This window comes from Lepisosteus oculatus, chromosome 8, assembly GCF_040954835.1.
Source record: "Lepisosteus oculatus isolate fLepOcu1 chromosome 8, fLepOcu1.hap2, whole genome shotgun sequence".
Classification (NCBI taxonomy): Eukaryota; Metazoa; Chordata; class Actinopteri; order Semionotiformes; family Lepisosteidae; genus Lepisosteus; species Lepisosteus oculatus.
In genome coordinates this window covers 46053488-46075287 of record NC_090703.1, presented here as the reverse complement: position 1 = coordinate 46075287, position 21800 = coordinate 46053488, and the positions used below count along the sequence as shown (strand labels likewise).

At 43.7% G+C, this 21800-nt stretch overlaps 1 protein-coding gene across 28 annotated transcripts in view; it reads left to right on the top strand.

Moving 5' to 3' along the window:
* Nucleotides 1-21800, top strand: part of znf185 (zinc finger protein 185 with LIM domain) — a 34416-nt gene that overhangs the window by 10693 nt on the left and 1923 nt on the right. For 5 of the 28 annotated variants that reach the window (XM_069193497.1, XM_069193513.1, XM_069193498.1 and 2 more), the window contains 50 exons: nt 210-284; nt 1014-1094; nt 1305-1382; nt 2907-3002; nt 3924-3989; nt 4162-4227; nt 4677-4724; nt 4887-4952; nt 5195-5260; nt 5423-5488; nt 5731-5796; nt 5884-5949; nt 6036-6101; nt 6365-6427; nt 6663-6728; nt 6941-7006; nt 7255-7320; nt 7407-7472; nt 7728-7790; nt 8032-8097; nt 8184-8249; nt 8513-8575; nt 8796-8861; nt 9125-9187; nt 9406-9471; nt 9687-9752; nt 10001-10066; nt 10153-10218; nt 10474-10539; nt 10781-10846; nt 11164-11226; nt 11454-11519; nt 11734-11799; nt 12266-12325; nt 12844-12897; nt 13085-13156; nt 13247-13318; nt 13679-13759; nt 14211-14285; nt 15355-15435; nt 15835-15909; nt 16135-16206; nt 16295-16348; nt 16702-16779; nt 16980-17024; nt 17939-17998; nt 19304-19378; nt 19580-19657; nt 19978-20049; nt 20852-20954. In XM_069193497.1, the coding sequence (XP_069049598.1) occupies nt 210-284; nt 1014-1094; nt 1305-1382; nt 2907-3002; nt 3924-3989; nt 4162-4227; nt 4677-4724; nt 4887-4952; nt 5195-5260; nt 5423-5488; nt 5731-5796; nt 5884-5949; nt 6036-6101; nt 6365-6427; nt 6663-6728; nt 6941-7006; nt 7255-7320; nt 7407-7472; nt 7728-7790; nt 8032-8097; nt 8184-8249; nt 8513-8575; nt 8796-8861; nt 9125-9187; nt 9406-9471; nt 9687-9752; nt 10001-10066; nt 10153-10218; nt 10474-10539; nt 10781-10846; nt 11164-11226; nt 11454-11519; nt 11734-11799; nt 12266-12325; nt 12844-12897; nt 13085-13156; nt 13247-13318; nt 13679-13759; nt 14211-14285; nt 15355-15435; nt 15835-15909; nt 16135-16206; nt 16295-16348; nt 16702-16779; nt 16980-17024; nt 17939-17998; nt 19304-19378; nt 19580-19657; nt 19978-20049; nt 20852-20954 (3418 nt within the window). The remainder of the gene's footprint in view (nt 1-209; nt 285-1013; nt 1095-1304; nt 1383-2906; nt 3003-3923; nt 3990-4161; nt 4228-4676; nt 4725-4886; nt 4953-5194; nt 5261-5422; nt 5489-5730; nt 5797-5883; nt 5950-6035; nt 6102-6364; nt 6428-6662; nt 6729-6940; nt 7007-7254; nt 7321-7406; nt 7473-7727; nt 7791-8031; nt 8098-8183; nt 8250-8512; nt 8576-8795; nt 8862-9124; nt 9188-9405; nt 9472-9686; nt 9753-10000; nt 10067-10152; nt 10219-10473; nt 10540-10780; nt 10847-11163; nt 11227-11453; nt 11520-11733; nt 11800-12265; nt 12326-12843; nt 12898-13084; nt 13157-13246; nt 13319-13678; nt 13760-14210; nt 14286-15354; nt 15436-15834; nt 15910-16134; nt 16207-16294; nt 16349-16701; nt 16780-16979; nt 17025-17938; nt 17999-19303; nt 19379-19579; nt 19658-19977; nt 20050-20851; nt 20955-21800) is intronic. The other 23 variants (XM_069193512.1, XM_069193511.1, XM_069193507.1 and 20 more) reach the window with 23 other exon arrangements.

Here is a 21800-nt window from a genome sequence, read left to right as displayed (position 1 = left end):
GGTCATGGGTGGGTTACGAGTAGAGTCACAGAGGGTGTTTTTATAAAAGAGGAGTACCTTTTCCGATAAGAAGAATTTTAAAAATGTGCTCATCTCTTACCAACCTATTCGGACCATTTGAATAGATGCTTTTAAGACTTTCCAGCTCCTCTGCCTACTTCTTTCTGTGCTTGTACATTGGACATTGGCCTTTCTTCTCTCTTTATTAGTTCCACAGCCACCAAAGCAGGGCTGGACAGTCCACTGAAGACAGAGGGGGTATCTCCAGGGGTAAACCAGAAGAGGTACAATCTGGCTGCGGTCCTGAAGTCATGGGCTTTAAACAGTCGTGAGAGGATTAAAACCCTTCTGACGCTGGGTTCCCATGAAGAGTTATATTTCTTCTCAATCAGTGTAGACAAATAGGGAGTGCGTAGCCTGGATGCCCTTGCTCAAGGCTGTCTCTGACCATTATATGTTGGAAATGGACAAAATTATTACAATATGTTATAATATTTAAAAAAACAGAGCTCTTGAGAAATGGATTCTAAAACAGTGCAGACAAATCGAATAAGGACAATAATACCAAGAGGAGTTCACTACTGTCTTTGAGAGTGTGTGTGGTTTTATAACTGCCCCCTAGAGTCTCACACAACTAGAGTGAGAAAAGAGATCAGTGCTATAAGAAGGCATGAAGAAATAAAAAAACGCGAAATTAAACTCTGTCCTAGAAACCAGCATCATAAGGGATTTTAATCCTCATGGCAATTTACACAGGATAGAAGCTGTTTTAGGGCAAAATTCACTTTACTGAGCTTGAGTCCAATTTAGTCCAGTCCTGTATTTAAGATACACAGGACAACACAAATGGAGAAATGGATCAGAGCTATTAGGAAGCTGAGCGCTGATTGATTGTACTGTGCATTTGTATATAACTGTATATATGCAGTATGTGTGGCTAGGGGCAGGAGTTGTCATTTCTTGTCATTTAGTGAGGGTGTTTTCATCCTCTTTGTGTCTCTGTCCCTGTGCAGCTCTCAGGTGGTCAGTGACAAGGCCCCAGCTCCCAGGAACGACTTTGACAATGTGGATCTGGCCTCTCTCATCTCAGACAAGTACGTGCTTGTGTGCTCCTTGCTCCTTGCTTTGTGGGGCAGGTGTGTGGTGAACAGCAGGGGGTGTCAGAGTCCTGCTGCCCATGTGTATGTGGATAGTTAAAGCTAGGAGGGTTAATGACAGCTTGCACATTAATGAAGATCTTTGCCACAGGCTGGCATCCATGCTTTCCTGCCATTCTGTTTAATCTCTGTCTTTCTCCCCTGTAGGACGGATGAGGCTCTGGTGAAGCCTGTTACCCCTAAAAGAGACTCATGCAAACAGGACCCTTCTCCTGTGGCAGATAGGTGGGCCGCTGGAAATGTAGGGAACATCTAAGAAGTGTGCAAAAAACACATTGTGAATATGTGTGTTATATTAGGATTATATATGGACAGAGTAACAGATTATATGTAATGCTATACAGTATATGTCACAGGGACTGCCAAAGCAGGGAGGCATAACAGGGGGCTAGAATTCACTCTCTCCCAGATAATGAGTCACACATGAGAAAACTAGGACCACTGCTTGAATTGGGCTGGTACTGTCCAGTACATTCTAACGTCATGATTTTTGCACTTTGTAATGGTTCACAGAACTGAGTAAATTCCACTCGAACTCTCCCAATTCCAATTTCAAGCATGTTCGATTCAAAACACATTTGATAATAATCCACAATACAGAGCACTTTGATATGGCTGTGCTTTTCAATCCTGCACGTTATTACCTTGAGCTGAGTTAATGAAAAATTCTCGAGCTTCAGTTCAGTCCAGGTTATTTGTCATTTGCGCAAGTGCAGTGAAATGCTGATTTGCATGTGTGCTCCAATACAAAGATAATAAGGAAACACCAAACAGCAAAGGCAACAACAACAGGTTAAGTAACATACATCTTAAATGCAAGTCAGCACAAGTAGTGTGCAAAAAAATATACAGTACTATCAGTGTGAGTCAGTAGTAGAATACAATAAAAATGGAGGTACCTGTCTTTATGCTCCTACAACGCTTACCACAAGGAAGGGGAGAGAAAAGTGAGAAGCCAGGATTGTTTCCCATCCAGTAATTTTGAAGGTCCCGAAACCAGTTTTTACTGACTTGAGTATGAGATTCAGTTTTTCCCCTATGTCGAAAGATAAATCCAGGATGAAGTGAAACAGTTTTTTGTTTAGTCCCTCGCCATACTCGGAGATTCTCGGTTCTGTTATTTTTACCTCAAGATAAACTAATAGATATTAGATAGGCATGCTTTCAACATTAAGTTATGTTAGACTTTAGGGGAAGTAGGTACTAGCATTTCTCTATTCTGCTTCAGGCACTTCCTAGGAATAACAGTGTGGGTGTCTTTGGAGCTGAGAAAGCCCAGTGGCACAGTAGCATGGTTTACAGAACACTATTTGAGTTCATCCACTTCAGAACCCTGTAATTACATGATTGCCAGTGTTCCAAGCCTTGAGAAAACTGAATTGTGATCAGTAAAGTTTTTCATCTGCTGAATTAAGTAGTTCAGAAATAGTCTTTATTTCTGTTGTTGAGCAAATTACTTGCTTTCTTAATTGATCAATAACTTACAGATGTTCAGAAACTCAAAAAAAAAGGAAATTTGAACTGTAAAACATTCTAGATTGGGGCTGTCCAGAGTTAGATTGGAGACACTGAACATTACAGACTGGAAATGTTTTGTGCCTTATATAACAGAGACCCCTGCAGCCCAGCAAGTCCTATAGCAAGTGAGATCGTGTCTTGCTACCAGAGAGTTTTCCTCTACAATAACAATTCACTCTGTTTAAGAATAAGAGCTTCCTCCCTGAACTTTTGTTCCTTGTGTGTCCTCAGCACACAGACACAGAAGCCGGCCATGGACAGCAAGACTGCAGTCACCCTAGAACAACTGGCAGCAGACGTGATCCCCATTGACACCAGCACCAAGAGGTACTGGAGAGGAGAGGGAGAGGGAAACTGTGGCAGACTGGGGTACAGTGTCACTGTTCAACTACAGTAGGCTCTGAGAATGAATTTGCAATGAGGTACAATAGATGGTAGAAGACGTACAGTGTTTTGATTTTTTATTTTGTAGTCTCCTTTCTACTTCTCTTAGGTTTTTGATTCTCTGGTGACTGTTGTTTTTTATGTTTTACTGGTCTTCATTGTTGAGCAAGAGGGCTATCATCCGAAGGCGCCGTCCTTCGGATGAGACGTAAAACCGAGGTCCTGACTCTCTGTGGTCATTAAAAATCCCAGGGCGTTTCTCGAAAAGAGTAGGGGTGTAACCCTGGCGTCCTGGCCAAATTTCCCATTGGCCCTTACCAATCATGGCCTCCTAATAATCCCCCTCTATGAACTGGCTACATTACTCTGCTCGCCTCCCCACTGAGAGCTGATGTGTAGGGAGCGTTCTGGCGCACTATGGCTGCCGTCGCATCATCCAGGTGGGGCTGCACATTGGTGGTGGTGGTGGTTGAGTCCCCATTACCTGTAAAGCGCTTTGAGTGGAGTGTCCAGAAAAGCGCTATATAAGTGTAAGCTATTATTATTATTATTATTATTATTATTATTATTATTATCAAGCTGTTCTTACATTTGACCCTCAAATTCACGTACCACGTTGTACCAGGGGGTGGCAGTATATTGACTATACTGTATAATTGGTAGCTCATTGCCTGAAAGTGTTACAGGTCACTTCAGTAATAGATAATTAATTGTAAGGATTTGTAGTGGTGTGTCTGAGGCAGTGTGTCCAACCTCTTTTCAAGACCTGGTTTAAGCTAGCCTAGGTTGAGTGGGCCTTTCACATGCTTCATTGACTGATAGTGGCTGAGATTTTTCCTTCTAAATTTCTTCTCTCTCTCGTAGCTCGTTGGACTCCAAGACTGACCCCTCTGGCACAAGCACAGTCACCAGCACTGTTACGAACACCAGGTACCGAAATTCTCATATTTGGTGGTTTCAGTGATAGTAATACCTGAATTAAATGTGTCATGAACTCTTTCTCTCAGCTTCTCAGACACCAAGACATAAGTACCTGAGATCTGAGCTTTGTTATTTTCAATGATAACAACAGTTGTATTTACTGTGGCACTATCTCTCTCAGCTCCTCAGACACCAAGACAAATCCTTTCAGCACAAACGTAGTCACCCCAGCTGTCACTAAGACCAGGTACAGACTTTCTGTTAAAGCCCCTCTCTGAATGCTTTCAGATTACGCTATGAAACTCTCTCAAAGCCATTAATTCCAAAAACTGTACTGCTGCTATGCTAAATAACCTGTCAGGACAAGACAGACACAGTCCCCACTACTGCTCTTAAGTACCTGAGATCTCCGCTGTGTTGTTTTCAATGATAGCGGTAAATGTATTTATTAACTGTGGCATGAACTATCTCTCTCACAGCTCCTCACAGAATGTCCTGTGAAACATTCATAGAGTTATGCTTTTAATATTTAAAACATTGTATTGTCACTCTTGTAAATAACCTGACAAGACAAGATAATCACAGACATCCCACTGTCACTAAGACCCGGTACCTGAGGTCTCAGCTATCGTGGTTTCTATGATAACAATAGCTGTATTTATTAATGTGATATGAACTACGGTATCTCTCTTTTAGCACTTCAGACACCAAGACGATCTCCACCCCCACTGTCACTAAGACCAGGTGTGTATGTTCACATATATGATGTTTTCAATGATAACATTAGCTATGTTTATTAATTAAATTCAATTCAATTCAAGGTGCTTTATTAGCATGATCGATGGGTACAATCAGTGTTGCCAAAGCAAATGAAAGTAATGATTATGAACTGTCTCTCTCTCTCAGCCCCTCGGACACCAAGGCTGTCTCCTCCAGCACAAACACAGTCACCCCTGCTGTCACCAAGACCAGGTACAAACTCTCTGTTAAAGTTCCTCTCTGATTACTTGGAGATTGTGCTGTGACATGTTCTCAGAGTTATGCTGTTCTATTCAAAACACTGTACTATACTGTAACCTGTCAGATCAGGAAGCAATACACAGTGATCCCCACTGTCACTAAGACCAGGTGTGTGGGTTTCTCAATTATTATGTTTTCAATGATAACTATAACTGTATATATTAACTGTGGCATGAACTATCTCTCTCTCTCAGCTCCTCAGACACCAAGACAGACCTCTCTGGCACAAACACTGTCACCCCCACTGTCACTAAGACCAGGTGTGTATGTTCACATATATGATGTTTTCAATGATAACATTAGCTATGTTTATTAATTAAATTCAATTCAATTCAAGGTGCTTTATTAGCATGATCGATGGGTACAATCAGTGTTGCCAAAGCAAATGAAAGTAATGATTATGAACTGTCTCTCTCTCTCAGCCCCTCGGACACCAAGGCTGTCTCCTCCAGCACAAACACAGTCACCCCTGCTGTCACCAAGACCAGGTACAAACTCTCTGTTAAAGTTCCTCTCTGATTACTTGGAGATTGTGCTGTGACATGTTCTCAGAGTTATGCTGTTCTATTCAAAACACTGTACTATACTGTAACCTGTCAGATCAGGAAGCAATACACAGTGATCCCCACTGTCACTAAGACCAGGTGTGTGGGTTTCTCAATTATTATGTTTTCAATGATAACTATAACTGTATATATTAACTGTGGCATGAACTATCTCTCTCTCTCAGCTCCTCAGACACCAAGACAGACCTCTCTGGCACAAACACTGTCACCCCCACTGTCACTAAGACCAGGTGTGTGGGTTTCTCATTTATTATGTTTTCAATGTTAACAATAGCTGTATAAACAGTATTAACTATGGCATGAACTCTCTCTCTCAGCTCCTCAGACACCAAGACAGACCTTACTGGCACAAAGACAGTTCCCCCCACTGTCACCAAGACCAGGTGTGTGGGTTTCTCATTTGTGATGTTTTCAATGATAACAATAGCTGTATATATTAACTGTGGCATGAACTATCTCTCTCTCTCAGCTCCTCAGACACCAAGACAGACCTCTCTGGCACAAACACTGTCACCCCCACTGTCACCAAGACCAGGTACAGACTTTCTGTTAAAGCTTCTCTCTCATAACTTTGAGATTACACTGTGAAACTCTCTCACAGGCAAGGCTTTTCATTCAGAACAGTGTACTGTACTGTCACCTTGTTAAAAATAAGCAAAAAAACTCAGATAGTTTCACTGAAAAAATGTATTTATTAACTATCACTAACACTAGATGTTAGATGCCTGAGTTCTCATATATAGTGTTTTCAGTGATAACAGTACCTATATTTAATGTGTGATGAACTCTGTCTCACAGCTCCTCAGACACCAAGACTGTCTCCAGCACAAGCACAGTCACCCCCACTGTCACCAAGACCAGGTACAGACTTTCTGTTAAAGATTCTCTGAGACTTTGAGATTACTCTGTGAATCTCTTTCAAAGCCATGAATTAAAAAAAAAACTCTACTATCACAGTGCTAAATAACCTGTCAAGGAAAGACAGACACAGTCACCACTACTGCTAATAAGTACCTGAGGTCTCAGCTGTGTTGTTTTCAATGTTAACAATAGCTGTATAAACAGTATTAACTATGGCATGAACTCTCTCTCTCAGCTCCTCAGACACCAAGACAGACCTCTCTGGCACAAAGACAGTCCCCCCCACTATCACCAAGACCAGGTACAGACTTTCTGTTAAAGCTTCTCTAAGACTTTGAGATTACTCTGTGAAACTCTCAAGGTCACGGCATAGGTTCAAAATACTGTACGAAATACCCTTTCAAAACAGGACAAACTTAGTCACTCCACTGTAAGTGACTGAGTACCTAATTGTAATGTCTTCAATGATAACAGTAGCTGTGTTTATTAACTGTTATGAACTGTCTCTCTCAGCTCCTCAGACACCAAGGCTGTCTCCTCCAGCACAAACACCGTCACCCCTGCTGTCACCAAGACCAGGTACAAACTTTCTGTTAAAGTTCCTCTCTGAATACTTTGAGATTATGCTGTGAATACTTTTATATTCAGTTATACTTTTATATTCAAAGCACTATACTGTCACTATCCTAAATAACCTGTCAGATCAGGAAACTACACAGTCATCACCACTGTCACTAAGACCAGGTACCTGAGGTCTCAGCTGTGTTGTTTTCAATCATAACAATAGCTGTACATATTAACTATGGAATGAACTGTCTCTCTCTCAGCTCCTCAGACACCAAGACTGTCTCCTCCAGCACAAGCACAGTCACCCCCGCTGTCACCAAGACCAGGTATGTGCGTTTCTCCTATATGATGTTTTCAATGATAACAATAGCTGTATATATTAACTGTGGCATGAACTATCTCTCTCTCTCAGCTCCTCAGACACTAAGACAGACCTGTCTGGCACAAACACTGTCACCCCCACTGTCACCAAGACCAGGTACAGACTTTCTGTTAAAGCTTCTCTCTCATTACTTTGAGATTACACTGTGAAACTCTCTCACAGGCAAGGCTTTTCATTCAGAACAGTGTACTGTACTGTCACCTTGTTAAAAATAAGCAAAAAGACTGTGATGGTTTCATTGAAATGTGTATTTGTTAACTGTCATTTATACTAGATACCTGAGTTCTCATATATAGTGTTTACAGTGATAACAGTACCTGTATTTAATGTGTGATGAACTCTGTCTCACAGCTCCTCAGACACCAAGACTGTCTCCAGCACAAGCACAGTCACCCCCACTGTCACCAAGACCAGGTACAGACTTTCTGTTAAAGCTTCTCTGAGACTTTGAGATTACTCTGTGAAACTCTCACAAAGGCATAAATTCAAAACACTGTATTGTCACTATGCTAATAACCTGTCAAGACAAGACAGACACAGTCACCACTACTGTCACTAAGAGCAGTTACCTGAGGTCTCTCTTAGCTGTGTTGTTTTCAATGTTAACAATAGCTGTATAAACAGTATTAACTATGGCATGAACTCTCTCTCTCAGTTCCTCAGACACCAAGACTGACCTTTCTGGCACAAAGACAGTTCCCCCCACTGTCACCAAGACCAGGTGTGTGGGTTTCTCATATATGATGTTTTCAATGATGACAATAGCTGTATATATTAACTGTGGCATGAACTATCTCTCTCTCTCAGCTCCTCAGACACTAAGACAGACCTCTCTGGCACAAACACTGTCACCCCCACTGTCACCAAGACCAGGTACAGACTTTCTGTTAAAGCTTCTCTCTCATAACTTTGAGATTACACTGTGAAACTCTCTCACAGGCAAGGCTTTTCATTCTGAACAGTGTACTGTACTGTCACCTTGTTAAAAATAAGCACAAAAACTCAGATTGTTTCACTGAAAAAAATTATTTATTAACTTTCACTAACACTAGATGTTAGATGCCTGAGTTCTCATATATAGTGTTTTCAGTGATAACAGTACCTGTATTAAATGTGTCATGAACTCTGTCTCACAGCTCCTCAGACACCAAGACTGTCTCCAGCACAAGCACAGTCACCCCCACTGTCACCAAGACCAGGTACAGACTTTCTGTTAAAGCTTCTCTGAGACTTTGAGATTACTCTATAAAACTCTCACAAAGGCATAAATTCAAAACACTGTATTGTCACTATGCTAATAACCTGTCAAGACAAGACAGACACAGTCACCACTACTACTAATAAGTACTGAGGTCTCAGCTGTGTTGTTTTCAATGATAACAAAGCTGTATATATTAACTGTGGCATGAACTCTCTCAGCTCCTCAGACACCAAGACAGACCTTTCTGGCACAAACACTGTCACCCCCACTGTCACCAAGACCAGGTACAGACTTTCTGTTAAAGCTTCTCTCTGATTACTTTGAGATTATGCTGTGAAACTCTTCCACAGGCAAGGCTTTTCATTCTGAACAGTGTACTGTACTGTCACCTTGTTAAAAATAAGCAAAAAAACTCAGATGGTTTCACTGAAAAAATGTTTTTTTTTAACTATCACTAACACTAGATGTTAGATGCCTGAGTTCTCATATATAGTGTTTTCAGTGATAACAGTACCTGTATTAAATGTGTCATGAATCTGTCTCACAGCTCCTCAGACACCAAGACTGTCTCCAGTACAAGCACAGTCACCCCCACTGTCACCAAGACCAGGTACGGACTTTCTGTTAAAGCTTCTCTGAGACTTTGAGATTACTCTGTGAAACTCTCACAAAGGCATAAATTCAAAACACTGTATTGTCACTATGCTAATAACCTGTCAAGACAAGACAGACAGTCACCACTACTGCTAATAAGTACTGAGGTCTCAGCAGTGTTGTTTTCAATGATAACAAAGTTGTATTTATTAACTGTGGCATGAACTCTGTCAGCTCCTCAGACACCAAGACAGACCTCTCTGGCACAAACACTGTCACCCCCACTGTCACCAAGACCAGGTACAGACTTTCTGTTAAAGCTTCTCTTTGATTACTTTGAGTTTACACTGTGAAACTCTCAAGGTCACGGCATAGGTTCAAAATACTGTACGAAATAACCTTTCAAAACAGGATAAACTTAGTCACTCCACTGTAAGTGACTGAGTACCTAATTGTAATGTCTTCAATGATAACAGTAGCTGTGTTTATTAACTGTTATGAACTGTCTCTCTCAGCTCCTCAGACACCAAGGCTGTCTCCTCCAGCACAAACACAGTCACCCCTGCTGTCACCAAGACCAGGTACAAACTTTCTGTTAAAGTTCCTCTCTGAATACTTTGAGATTATGCTGTGAATACTTTTATATTCAGTTATACTTTTATATTCAAAGCACTATACTGTCACTATCTTAAATAACCTGTCAGATCAGGAAACTACACAGTCATCACCACTGTCACTAAGACCAGGTACCTGAGGTCTCAGCTGTGTTGTTTTCAATCATAACAATAGCTGTACATATTAACTATGGAATGAACTGTCTCTCTCTCAGCTCCTCAGACACCAAGACTGTCTCCTCCAGCACAAGCACAGTCACCCCCGCTGTCACCAAGACCAGGTATGTGCGTTTCTCCTATATGATGTTTTCAATGATAAAAATAACTGTACATATTAACTGTGGCATGAACTATCTCTCTCTCTCAGCTCCTCAGACACCAAGACAGACCTCTCTGGCATAAACACTGTCACCCCCACTGTCACCAAGACCAGGTACAGACTTTCTGTTAAAGCTTCTCTCTCATTATTTTGAGATTACACTGTGAAACTCTCTCATAGGCAAGGCTTTTCATTCAGAACAGTGTACTGTACTGTCACCTTGTTAAAAATAAGCAAAAAAACTGTGATGGTTTCACTGAAATGTGTATTTCTTAATAACCATTTATACTAGATACCTGAGTTCTCATATATAGTGTTTACAGTGATAACAGTACCTGTATTAAATGTGTCATGAACTCTGTCTCACAGCTCCTCAGACACCAAGACTGTCTCCTCCAGCACAAGCACAGTCACCCCCACTGTCACCAAGACCAGGTACAGACTTTCTGTTAAAGCTTCTCTGAGACTTTGAGATTACTCTGTGAAACTCTCACAAAGGCATAAATTCAAAACACTGTATTGTCACTATGCTTAAAACCTGTCTAGACAAGACAGACACAGTCACCACTACTGTCACTAAGAGCAGTTACCTGAGGTCTCTCTTAGCTGTGTTGTTTTCAATGTTAACAATAGCTGTATAAACAGTATTAACTATGGCATGAACTCTCTCTCTCAGTTCCTCAGACACCAAGACAGACCTTACTGGCACAAAGACAGTTCCCCCCACTGTCACCAAGACCAGGTGTGTGGGTTTCTCATATATGATGTTTTCAATGATAACAATAGCTGTATATATTAACTGTGGCATGAACTATCTCTCTCTCTCAGCTCCTCAGACTGCAAGACAGACCTCTCTGGCACAAACACTGTCACCCCCAATGTCACCAAGACCATGTACAGACTTTCTGTTAAAGCTTCTCTCTCATAACTTTGAGATTACACTGTGAAACTCTCTCACAGGCAAGGCTTTTCATTCTGAACAGTGTACTGTACTGTTACCTTGTTAAAAATAAGCAAAAAAGTACCTGTATTAAATGTGTCATGAACTCTGTCTCACAGCTCCTCAGACACCAAGACTGTCTCCAGCACAAGCACAGTCACCCCCACTGTCACCAAGACCAGGTACCGACTTTCTGTTAAAGCTTCTCTGAGACTTTGAGATTACTCTGTGAAAATCTCACAAAGGAATAAATTCAAAACATTGTATTGTCACTATGCTAATAACCTGTCAAGACAAGACAGACACAGTCACCACTACTGCTAATAAGTACTGCGGTCTTAGCTGTTTTGTTTTGAATGATAACAATAGTTGTATTTATTAAATGTGTTATGAATTTTCTCTCTCTCAGCTCCTCAGACACCAAGACAAATCCTTTTAGCAACAATACAGTTACCCCCTCTGTCACTAAGACCAGGTACAGACTTTCTGTTAAAGCTTCTGATTACTTTGAGTTTACACTGTGAAATACTCAAAATCACAGCATAGGTTCAAAATACCGTACTAACTAACCTTTTGGGACAAACTCAGTCACTCCATTGTCACTAATATCAGGTACTTGAGGTCTCAGCTGTGGTGTTTCAATTATAACAATAGCTGTATATATTAACTATGTTATTTTTCTCTGTCAGCTCCTCAGACACCAAGACAAATCCCTTCAGCACAACCACGACACCAAGCACGGTCACTAAGACCAGGTACAGACTTACTACATGCATGTTTCTGTTTCTTTTCATTTAGTTTACTGGCATCCCCAATGTTTAATTACTGCTAAAGCCATGTTGTGCTGGCATTAATATAATTAAATCATGTGATAAGGGAAGTTTTTACAGTGGGTTTACACAATATGGATAGAATCTAAAGAAACCTTTTCTTTTCTTTTTACAAATGAATTTCCATGTTTTTGAGGACAGCTGTGGGTATGTCTGTGGTGCTGTTAGAACAGGACAGAAACTGTAGGCTATGACATACAAACAACCAAACAAAACTACCGCCTGCTTTCTGACTCACTTCATCCAAAGGGCAGTCCTTTCAACCTACTAACTGTACTGGGGTCAGCACATCCAGGAGCCTGGCCATTGTGGGTCTCTCTCTTACCATATGTTGACTGACCACATTCTGAACTCTTCCTCTCCCTCTGCCCCTCCTGTCTCTCTCTTGTAGCTCTGCAGACCCTGGCACACCCTTGGTAGATGTCTCTCCTCCAAAAGCCGCAGAGAAAAGGTAACATACCCCTGGTCCTTTGTTTATCTCCTCTAGCACAAAGATACAGACTCTCGTTATGGACAAGACAGGGGATCCTCTGGATAAACTGGCCGACAGTGTAATCCCAGTAAACTCCAAATCCGACAGGTATTGCAGAGAGGAAAGGAGGGAAAGCGAAGGAGTGAGAGAGTGAGAGAGTGCACGTCAGGACTCACCCCAGTATAATATAAACTCACCCCAGTGTACCTCCACAGCTTGAGTACACCGAACTGTCCTTCTCTCTCTCTGTAACTACATCTGTCTCAACTTACGAGAGTTTTATTGGCATGACTGGTGAATTAAAGTCCTGCCAAGGTGATAACATACAGCAAGACATTTTCAAACATTTGCAATAATAGAATTGTCTTAGTTGTAGTAGTACTAGACACAGATGTCAGCACGTTTTTCATCCTTACAAAAGAGACGCTGACATAGGCGCTGAACTGCCTGATGTACTCATCTTCGTTCACCTCTCTCCCCATCTCTCTCTCTCTCAGCTCCTCAGACACCAAGACTGACCCCTTCAGCTCCTTCAGCACAGCCAAGACCAGGTAGAGAGGCCCTGCAGTAAAATGCCTCATGCACTTCATTCAGATTCATCTCTCCCTAATATAAACCTGCTGGCTCACTTTCACAGACACCACAACAGCGGAGGCTGATCTGTACCGCCTCCCTCCCCGGACTCTGGCGCCTGAGCTCTGAACTCTCTCTTTCTTTCTCTCGCTCTCTCCCTCTCAGCCCATCGGAAGCCCTCGACTCCTTCGATCCCTTCCCAGTGCAGCCTGCGTCCGGCCCCTCGGCCAGGAAGAGGTACCGCCCCAGACGAGGTCGTGGGAATCCGAACGGGCCACAGGAACAGGATCACAAACACTAACACTCTTCTTTCACTGTTGCTCTCAGCTCCTCGGACTCCCTGGCAGAGCTGGACCCCTTCAGCTCCCAGACCGTGACCCCAGCCATCAGCAAAAACAGGTACAGAGACCTCTGAAGTACTTCAAACTGCCACAGGGTGGCGGTGCACAGTAAACATCAGTACCAAACAATTTATACTGTATGTATACATCTGTGAATGTATATTAAGTATTTTCCATGTATGCTATAAAGCTGTATATTATTCTGATTTACATAGTATTTCTTTACCTTTCATTTTCTGCCCCCTAACTCATACTGTGCCTGTTGTCTTCCATGTGTCTGAAAAAGCCACTGTTTCCTGATTGTTATTGAATTGGCGGAGATGTAATTCATTCAGGGAACTGAATTGAACTTGATTGCCTTCTCTGGCCAATGTGTGGAGCTTCTGGACTGTTCCCTCACTCTCTCTCACTCTGTCAGCTCTGAAGAGCCCCGGTCCCTCTGGGACGAGTGGGAGACCCCAGAAAAGACACAGGATGTCGTCAAGAGCACTATCAGCAGGTGAGACTTCCTAACACACACGCACAGTGGTGATAGAATTACAAAGCTGGTTAAAATCCAAATGTATGATGGTTAACTTACACATGCCCCTTATACTGTACTTCCAACTTTTGTGGGTTTGGGTGATTGTCTGAATGACAGTCCACTGTTAAATTAATCACTGATACCTGAGCTGATTTGTGGATAAAATGAACTCACATGCCTTGCTCAGCAATTAAACAAAGATCAAGAGAATATAGGAGGCGCTTCTTTGCACAAAGAGATGTGGATGTCTGGAGCAACCAACCCAGCCACGCAGTTGACTCTGCTTCCCTGGGAGCTTTGAAGGAGCAGCTGGATACAATCCTCAACTCATGAAAGAATGAGTTACATGGCCTTCCTGGTGCTGTAGTATTTTTAACATCTTTCAGGGATGATAGCCAGCCTCTGACCAGACTCTTCTCCCCTCCAGATCCACTGACCCGAAGACAGAGGCTGACCGTCCCTTTGATGTGGATTTCTTTTCTTCTTCCGACACCAAGACCAGGTGTGTCACACATACTGTACATCACTTCACTGTGCACACCTTTAAACACTGAGACTCGGGGCCTTTCCAGTCTGCTTCCTCACTGACTCCCAGCCCAGATCTAGTGCTGTCATGTCCGGAACCTGAGAATAGCTCTCCACAGGCCAGAGGTGTTCAGCTCTCTGATAAAAACCTTCGAGAGACATATTGTGACCCCCATTTTTTAATCTGTAATCCAAATACTCTACACAGTAGTAGAAGCAGTGTGGAGCAGTGGTCAGGGTTCTGGACTTGTAACTAGAAGGTTGCAGGTTCAAATCCTAGTTGGGGCACTACTGCTGTTGCCTTGAGCAAAGTACTACACCTGCATTGCTTCAGGAAAATGCCAATAGATGGACTGTGGGTGCAGCAGCAGCTGTGATTGTAGCTTGTTTTAGAATGGGGCGTGTTCCTGGAAGAGAGGGGAGGGGCACAGCCGTTATTCACAAGAGTTTCGTACAGAATGTAATGAACTAAGAGGGTGTTCCCTCCATCTCTCCCTTTAACTCAGTCTCTTCTCCATGTTCCCCCTTCTTCCATCCTTCCAGACCCTGTTCCTCTTCCTCTCTAACACTGTCTCATCTCATCAGTGTATACCCCCAACCTGTCAACCTGAGAAAACAACTTTTAATTTTTTAGTAAAAAAGAGAAGATAACACTGTTCTGGAGTCAATCCACAGTCCTTAAAGAATGTCTTACACTGACAGGCTGAAGAAACTGAACTTTTTTAGTTTTGAACAGAGAAGACAACGAGCAGACCTGATCCAAGTATTCAAATCACATGAGTATTGATAAAGTCAACAGAGCTAACATCTTCAGAATCAGCAATCAACCAGGAGCCAAAGGGCACAATTGGAAACTATGTGGAAGGGCATTTAAACTCAAGAACAGAAGGCATGTCTTTACACAAATGGTTGTGGGAGTGTGGAACAAGCTGCCCCGACATGCCTGTTGAAGTCAACATCCTGGCTTGTTTCGTGTTATCAGGTTCAATTACAGCTGTGTGACCTCTGTGGTGTTTCTGTATCAACTTGAGCTCTCTCTCTCTCAGCTCTGCAGACACCCAGTCCCCCTGGCACATGTGGGAGACACCAGAAGGGACCCAGACTGTCACCAATGTCACTGAGAACAGGTGAGACACACACACATAGACCCTGCCCAGTGCTTTACAAACAGGTATTAAAAATCAGAGAAGCTGAGGCAGGTTTAGATGTTTGGCTTCTAGAAGCTTATGATTCTGAAAATCTTGTGCAGTCTTTCGCTGATAAAGGGGGGTCCCCCATTTACTTCAGTCACTTGTGGGCAGCAGTTGAATTTGCTTAGGGGGTGGTGCAAAGGATCACGTGACTTATTGATTTTTGGAATCATATGATCTCAGTTCCATTTAACGCAGCAGAAACTCCACAATGCTGAATAAAAGCAGAATCATGCAATGAGCTGTGTGCATGGAGCAGAGATAGAAAAATGCTGTGAGTGGCATTTATACAAGATTGGCTATATAGACACTTGTTTCTTGTGTTTGTGCACACAGTGAAGACAGCGAGGCGGATGAGACCCTGGATGAGCTGGCAGATGATGTGATTCCCATCGATACCACTACACGGAGGTACAGGAGATACTGGGAAGGAAACGAAAGCATAATCAGATTTACAAACAAGAGGAGGCCATTGCACAACAGATCTCTTTAAAAAAATCAATGAAATGTTTTATATTATTTTAAGATTTTAAAGATGTAAAACTATTGTATCCTGAGATATACAGAGGGAGGACACTCTGATTTATCTCTTTAAGACCCCCCTCTCTCTCCCTTCTCTGTGACTGTCTGTCTTAGCCTCAGTACGTACCGATCCTACAGCTTTGCAGATGAGACCCACAAGAAGGAGCCTCTGAGCACCCACAGCAGGTAAACACACCCATGGGACCACATGGAGGGACTCGTTTCAGAGGTGGTGGTCTCATACCCATCTGACTTTGTGGCTCCTGTCTTTCAGAACTGAGGACCCCTCTCAGGAATCCCAGCCAGACATTGTCATCTTCAAGAAAACGTAATTCTCTCCGTCTGTCCAAACTAATCTAATCTACTCTGTCTAGTTGTCTGTCCAATATAATATAATCTCTCTAATCTGTTTTCTGTCTAATCTGTCTCTGTGGGTGACTAGAGCACAAAGTGCAATCTTCTACAGGACACCACTGTCTAATGTAGCAGAAAGCCACTGAACACTGTAAAATGCAGGGACACCCAGGGAAGCAGAATTCAGCACAACAGCGTTACAGTGTAATGTGATACAGGGCATTACAATGCCATAATTCAGATTACAGATCACCTGGGATGCAGTAACACACAATGCAGTGGAGATGAGAATCCTGGTGGATGACACTGTCTCTCCCTGTGTCTCAGCTCCTCAGAGGATGACTCTCCCTGGGACAGGTGGATGTCTCCTGTCATTTCTGACAGGGGAACGACCACCAACAGAAGGTACAGCCACACCGGGGGACAGGGGCCTGTAGCAGAGGATGTATTTTACATGACACTTCTATTGTAAAATGACTTTGAAATATTGCCATGCCTTGAAAGGTATATTAAAATATAGAAACATATTTGAGGTGTACTCTCTTGCTATGTGTTAAACGAGTTTGCTGAAATTAATCTCATTCTCTTTCTCTCTGCCCCCCCAGCCAGGACACTGAGACCAAGACTCTCACCACTGTCACTGAGATCAGGTGAGACAGATACTGGTGCTCAGACAGGGCCCCAGACACAGAGTGACATAGAGACAGACAGGACAGAGACAGAAAGTATCACACAGTGTCACACAGTTTCAGACAGGTCACAGCCGGGTGGACGGTATCACACAGAGGTGGACAGAGCCCCAGACACAGTGCTTCATAGAGACAGACAGGTCAGAGACAGATGGACAGTATCACGCAGTTTTCACAGACAGATCACAGATGGGTGGACAGTATTACAGTTTCACAGACAGGTCAGAGACAGATACTCGCCCAGTTTCACATAGAGACAGACCAGAGGCAGATAGACAGTATCACCCAGTTTTCACAGACAGATCACAGATGGGTGGACAGTATCACAGTTTCACAGACAGGTCAGAGACAGATGGACAGTATCACCCAGTTTCACAGACAGACAGGTCAGAGACCGACAGTCACACTGTCACTGTCAGTCACACAGAGGCAGATAGACAGGTGATATTAGGAGATATCGGCGTTAACAGTATCTGTGTGTCAGAGCACTGAGGAGAGGTGGGGCCACTGCATAGACAACACCTCTATTTGACAGAGTAGGAGAGACTTAGAATCTGGAACGAGTCTCTAGGGAAGCATTCTTCAACTTTCTGGCATTACACGGTCAGAGAGCAGCTACAAAACCTTCGCCTGGACAGGACTTTCTCACGACACTCGTGAGAGGAGGATTGCCTTAACACAACTCCAGCAGCAGCAGTGTGAGAAGACAGCCGGTTTGGGTAGCCAGAGACTGAAAGACGCCAGCCCATTGACAGCCCAGGGCAGCCCGTGAAGCTGGGACAGACCTCTCCCGGGACTGCTGCTGACACTCCGCCGAGCGCTGCTGTGTTTCCACCTCCGAACTGAGCCTGTGTCTTCTCTCCCTCTCCGCACAGAGAGACAGGACCTCGCAGCTCCTCGCAGAGCCTCATGGAGAGCACTGTGCCCCAGAGCAGGTGAGCCTGGAATTCAAAGCATGTCTCCTCCTCACTGACCCACTCGGACACACACACACACACTCCCTGCACCGGTGTAGGGCAGGCCCGAGATTTAAAGAGACATACAGCTTGCAGGTTGGAGTCACAGACATAGTGGGGAAATTGAATGAAAGTAAAATCAGTTGGTTGTGTGTTGGGAATGTGTTTGTTGTCTTATAAAAATTGTTTGGGTAAAAATGGTTGAAAAATGGCAGGAGGAAGCACATGCAGGCACAGAGCCGTACTCTCCTTTCAGCCAGAAGGCGAGAGATTAATTTACGGCTAGCCGTGTCAGGAGACATGACCCCCCCCACTGTAAACTGGGGCTGTTTTAATGTTTTGCTCCACTCCAAACTGAAGGACAGTATGTGCGGCACTTTAAAAAAAGCATTCTGGCTGCTGCATACCATTCTAAACCCTCGCTCGTATAGAGTATTCAGTGCAGTGTGTGGTAGCTAACATGGTTGACGCTTGCAGCCAGCGAATGAATTAAAGGGGACAGCGCTCCGGTGAATACCTTTCTCATTACCGTCAGCACTGCGGGACAGTAACATCCAAACTATTCTCTGTGCTGGGTGTGGGACAGAGAACCACTCCCTGTGGAACAGCGTTCCTACCTTCTGGGTCAGCCAGACTGGTCCAACCTGCCAGGCAGGTGGAGTCTGACTGAGGAGCCTGACCCCATGCTGCTCCTGTGTGTGTATGTGTGGATGTGTTGGTGGAAGGGGCCAGATCGCTGCTCAGTCTGCTCAGTCCCAGTCTGCAGGGCTCTGTGAAATTCAGTGCTGATCTGTTCTGAGAGGCTTTTAAAAGAAGTATTGCTACCACTTCTTCCATGTTAATATATTATAGAAAAATGCGGTCATTTAATTAATTGTATTCTGACAATAATTGTCTTTGATTATTGGGGAGATGCTCAATAGTTAGACATAAGCTTTGTTGATTCTTTAATTTAGGGCTGTCCAGTCCTTGTCTCTTCAAAACAGCAGCACCTGAAGAACTGGGAGAAATAGTTCAATTTGTCCAGTGAAGACAGGAGAGAGCTGATGTAGCGCATTAAGAGCTGCAGAGAAATTAATAGCTTCCAGAACCATCACTGGACAGCCTTGACTCAGATATCAAATACATCTCAATAGAGCAGCTTGACGGTTAGTTTGAGGTTTCAGGCTGAAGCTGATCTTCAGGAGGTCATTTAAAAAGACCCAGCAGTATCACCTGCTGTGCAAAGATGGCTGCCTGCACTACTCTTCATGTGAATGTAACTTTGCTCCTCTCCTCTCTCAGTTTTGACCCGTATTCCAGGACTCTGGAGACCTCCTACACCCGCTCCGATTCCCCGGAGAGTACAGAATCCAAGAAGTGAGTGTTAGGAGAGAGGCGTAGTGCGCATCTTTTCTGTCGGTCTTCAGGAGCCCTGCCTTTCAGTCCCAACATAGCTCTTGTCATGGTGATGGTGGTGGTGGATAATTCCAGGACATGTCAATAAAGAAGAAAACGGGGTTTGTCTTGTCTTGTCCGTGTGTAGCCCTCTCTCACGGCCTCTCTCTCTGTCCCGCTCAGGGGTTACGTGTATGTGAAGGAGTATGTCAACACCACAGAGATGTCCAAACTCAACTCTGGAATCGGTGACTATAGAAGGTACCTGTGTTGTGCTTTTATACCATAAAGAGCTGCCTGCCTGATCTGTGTGGGTAGGCTTGACGATGTCTTTAGGTTCTGACCCCTTTGTCCATAACACAAGTTCACCTAAATTACCTTGGGATTCTGTGTCACCACAATCTGGGTTGTAACTGTATCTGCATTGTGAACATGGTGACTGGAAAGTTCTTTCAAGAGCACTGAGAATCCCGCCCTGGCTCTTTCACACTATTGTGAAGTCATGAGTACTGAATGCAACTTGTTATGAATGGGGTGCCCCTCCTTCAGCAAATCCCTCATGCCCTCTCCTTTTCTTCCAGAAGCTTCACTGATGATATCACCCCCAGCTCAGTCAGCTACGCCTACAGCAGCCCGACATCCACCTACCGCAGGTGAGGCTCCTGGCTCCTGTCCTGTAGCTCTTCTCACTTAGGAGGCCAGACCGCTGGCAGTAACACTGGTTGCCTGGGGCTCCAGGGAGTTTGAATCGTTGTCTCCACATGGTATTCTGTCTGTACTTTTGGTTTCTGCAGTAACATCTTCTTCTGAGTAAAGTCTATACATTCTGGCCGCTGTGTAACTGCTTTAGCCCCACTGTCTGCTTTGGAGCCGAAGAGTTCTTCAGCACTCTTCACATCTAAAACAATACACATCAAAAGCAAAATAATAAAGAAAAGAAATCGATGTACCTCTGGTTACGAGTTACATAACAAAGCCAAATGTTTTAAACGAGTCAGTAGGATCTTTTGTAAAAGCGCAAATGTACACGTTTAACCGGTGATAAGATCTGCTGGTGCTGGAATGGTGGTGACCAGGAATGTGGAAATTGTTCAGGGTTCGTTTCTGATAAGAGCCGTCTGTGAGGGATTTTGCTTAATGTCAGTGTGGCTGATGGCCTGAGACTCACATGATTTCTGCTTTAGAAATCTGCCACAATGCCCTCCTCCCCAAAACCCTCTTGAATTCATCTTCATTGCTACAATTAGATGTTCTGTTGTACCAAAAGATGCTGAGCAAAGTAAAACGTTGTTTAGGCAAAAATACCATCTCAGTGAATTACTCCTTTTGGTTTAGTAATGCTTGTCTAGGTTTGTCAAATTTCTACTGATTGCAGGAGTGAAGGCAGTCTGTCTGTAAGGCTATGCCACCTAGCGTCTTCTTGTAACCTCTGACCTTGCTGCGTGTCTCCCGCAGCGTCACGATGACCCCATGCACGTACTGTGGAGAGCTGGTGGGAGAGGATGCCAAGATCACCGTCGAGCACCTCAATATCTCCTGCCACCCCCGCTGCTTCAAGGTACCACTCCATCTGCCGCATGGTCCCAGCTGGCTGCCTCTGGACACAGCTCCCAGCCTATCAGTACATTCAAAACTGATCCTTAAACCTACGCCTGACCTTCAGGCTAAGCAGAACCCCAAGAGCAGTGATTCTCGGCTCTGGTCCTGGAGACACAGTGTGTCTGCTGGCTTCACATTCCAACTTTGCTCTGCATCCATAGTGCTAAATTACTTCATTGATCTACTTGCTTTTTTAGACTTTAATTTTAATTGTTTTTTTGGTCAGTCCTGAGTGTCCAAAATGCCCTGCTTTAAAGGGAATGTTTCTGATAACTTCAGCCACCAAAACCTCTTGCAGCCTCTTCTCATTCAGCTCGCTGTTCCTGACTGAACAGAGACTAGAGGATGACACTTTCAGATACACCCACAGTGGGAGTGACTCTACTGGACCCATCTGAAGCGGGAGTGGCACTGTTCTGGACACACCCACAGTGGGAGTGGCTCTGTTCTGGACACACCCGTAGTGGGAGGGGCACCATTGGACCAGCCCACAGTGACCACTTCTTCCTTATGTAGAGGCCCAGTTAGTTATACTTCAGATGACACATCCGAAAGATGGCGGTTCTGAAATTCAGAATCTGGTGCAGAGTTGATACTAATACCAAATCCTATCTGACAGTTTATTTTGCAAATATGTCCCTAAAAGAAATCTAAAATGGAGCAAAAAGCAGAAGAGGCAGTGTTTCTGGGCAGCCATGACACTGGTCGCCCAGCGTAGAAGAATGGTAGTACACCTTTTAGTAATACATCCAATTTTAGAGGGCAAATAATATCATTTAAAAATGCCATCCTCATAGCTGGTCCT